The sequence below is a fragment of the Otolemur garnettii genome, unplaced genomic scaffold, assembly GCF_000181295.1.
Source record: "Otolemur garnettii isolate 467f Iridium unplaced genomic scaffold, OtoGar3 scaffold00010, whole genome shotgun sequence".
Classification (NCBI taxonomy): Eukaryota; Metazoa; Chordata; class Mammalia; order Primates; family Galagidae; genus Otolemur; species Otolemur garnettii.
The window spans coordinates 15,676,065-15,678,491 of NW_003852405.1; the positions used below are offsets into that span (position 1 = coordinate 15,676,065).

The 2,427-nt window shown below is 54.7% G+C and overlaps 1 protein-coding gene across 3 annotated transcripts in view; it reads right to left on the reverse strand.

The window, feature by feature from the left end:
* FNBP1L (formin binding protein 1 like) overlaps positions 1-2,056 on the reverse strand; it is a 101,451-nt gene extending 99,395 nt beyond the window's left edge. For all 3 annotated transcript variants that reach the window (XM_023509781.1, XM_023509780.1, XM_012801714.2), the window contains exon 1: positions 1,892-2,056. In XM_023509781.1, coding sequence (XP_023365549.1) covers positions 1,892-1,915 — 24 coding nt within the window. In that variant the 5' untranslated portion in view covers positions 1,916-2,056. The remainder of the gene's footprint in view (positions 1-1,891) is intronic.
* Between the last annotated feature and the right edge of the window lie 371 nt (positions 2,057-2,427).

Sequence of the window (2,427 nt, forward strand, 5' to 3'; positions counted from 1 at the left end):
TATATCTTCTACAGTTTGTCTTTTTAAATTGCTGAAAAACTATTTAAATGATGAAAGTAAATAACCAAATTACAGGAGACAGAGAAAGACTCCAAAAGTTTCTAATGTAGTACTATATTCTTCAATTTTTTAAAAAGCTTTAAAAATCACATTTTAATCTTGACTAAAATATTTTATTTTTCCTCAAATTTTTTTCTATTGTGTGATGCAAAGTGAATATTTTAAAACTCTAAATTAAAACTTAGATCTAAATAATATTCCTCCACTGTTTTCTTTTTAAAAGCATTCTGCTTACATTTTCGTTTCCTCTGAACCAGAGGTCACTTAAATAGGTAAAAATTAAAATGTTTTGTAATTATAAAAATGGAAAATAAAACCACACCATATTTCCTTTCAATTATAACACATTATAAAGTGTACAAAGTGAAAGGAAAAAGGCCAATAATACCTAGGAACTTAACCAATATAAAAGGGTTAAATTTTACATAATTCATTTGCTATATGTGGTCTAATCCTCAACATAAGAACAATTAGTGCTATCTAATTGAAGATAAGAAATGGAATGGGGAGGTTTCTAAGGTATTGTCTTTTGGGTGGTGTGTTTACAGACTGGGTAAACACCGGTCCAGAATGTTGCATGAGATTCCTGGGGTGGCTAAGGAGTTGTTCAGATAAACTCTAAAGCCTTCTAGTTCTAAGATTTCCCATTTTGCCCTTCAATTAACCGATCTGCTTTCACTCTCATTCGAATCATTCACATAAATACTCAAAAGTTATTTCTCCGTTTTCTCTGCACTGATTTCACCAGTTTCTCGCTAACAAAAGGCACAAAAAATATGCACAGGTGGAATAAAAAGGGGAGTGGCCAAGGCCCAGCTGCTCCCGGGACAGCGCCCCCACGCCCCCTGTTCCCCCTGCCGCACCTGAGAAATCACTGCCTTCCACACCTCCACTCTTTCATAGCGGCCTCAGGAGCAAATACTCTGACCTATTACACTCCACCTGTACCTTGGCCAGACACTGGGCATTGTCTGGAACCTCCCGCGCCAAAGACCCGCAAGGCGGCAAGAAAAGAACGACTGAGAATAAAGAACGCAAGGGGAAGTAAAGCAATCGGAAAATCGTACCCTCCTTTTGGCAAAATCAGCTTTCCTATCGAACACTCAATTTAATCCCGGTCCCAAAATCCATCCAACCCACCAGCCCAAAGGTTGCAGCTGAGGGTAGCCAACCTGGTGACCCCTGAAGCTCTGCCCGTCCGGAGCACAGGCAGAGAGAAGGAAATGGGCGTGTGGGTTGGGCCTGGCTGGCCAGAGGCCGGGCTCCAAACAAAGCCGCCCGGCTCCCCCTACCTGGGGCGAAGGCGGCGGGCGGCGCCTCTCGTCTCACCGCGCCGCACCCGCCCGGCGACGCCCTAGCCCCGTCGACCCTCGGACCTGTAGGTCCACGCCGGCCCCTCCGCGCCGGCAAACAGCGCCCCTTCGGGACAATGGGGCCCCCTCCCCCGCCTCGGGGTGAGGAGGTACAAAGGGAGAGAAGCCCGGCGCGAAGCCAGACGTCCAGAAAGTGAAGGCGGAGGAGGGAGAAGGGACAAGAGAGGAATGTGACCCACGCGGGAACCTGCAGGTCGCTCTCCCGGCCGGCCAAGGCGCTGCCCGAGCCCCACCGCGGCGACTGAGGCGGGAGCGCGGACTGGCGGCCCCCTAGTCCCCCGACCGAGTTCGGGAGAGCATTATGCACACAAAGGGGAGCAGGACACCCGCCCGCCCTTCGCCAGCGCCGGGGCAAGGACGGCCCAACGCGCCCCTGGCACCAATGGTCAGCTGCGCCTGCCCAGCCCGCGCCTCGCAGGGGCCGGGGTCCGCGCGGGGCGTCCCTCTCCCCCACTCACCCAGAGCTCCGTGCCCCAGCTCATGGCGGAACTTGAGGCGACGCGCGCCGTCTGGCTGCCCTGCTGTCCGTCCGTCCGTCCGTCGGCTCCGCCGTCAGTCTGTCGGACCTCGCACTGGCTGGCCGGCTGGCTCTGCCTCGAAAGGTGCCGCCACCGCCAGGCTCCCCAGTGAGTGCGAAAGACGCGACTGAAGAAGGCGCCGCCGCCGCCGCGTCCCCGCCTCCCGGAGCCGGCAGGGAGTGGGCCGGGGCCGAGGGGAGGAGGAACCAGGAGCGGGGAGGGGGCGGGGCGCGGTGCACCCTGGGATCGGGGCGGACCCGCACTCGCTCGGCCGCGGCGGGCGGGATACCCTCGCCCGTGGCGTTCCCAACCGCTCTCACCTCTCCGGGGCAGGGTCTTATCTCCGCTGTCCCTCGGGACGTGGACGGCCCCGCTGCCGCCACCACTCGGATCTCTGTCCGCCAGATGGGAAGGGAGGGAAAGAAAAGACACCCACTGCTCCTAATATATCCCACCCCTTCTCTGTTCCGAGCCCC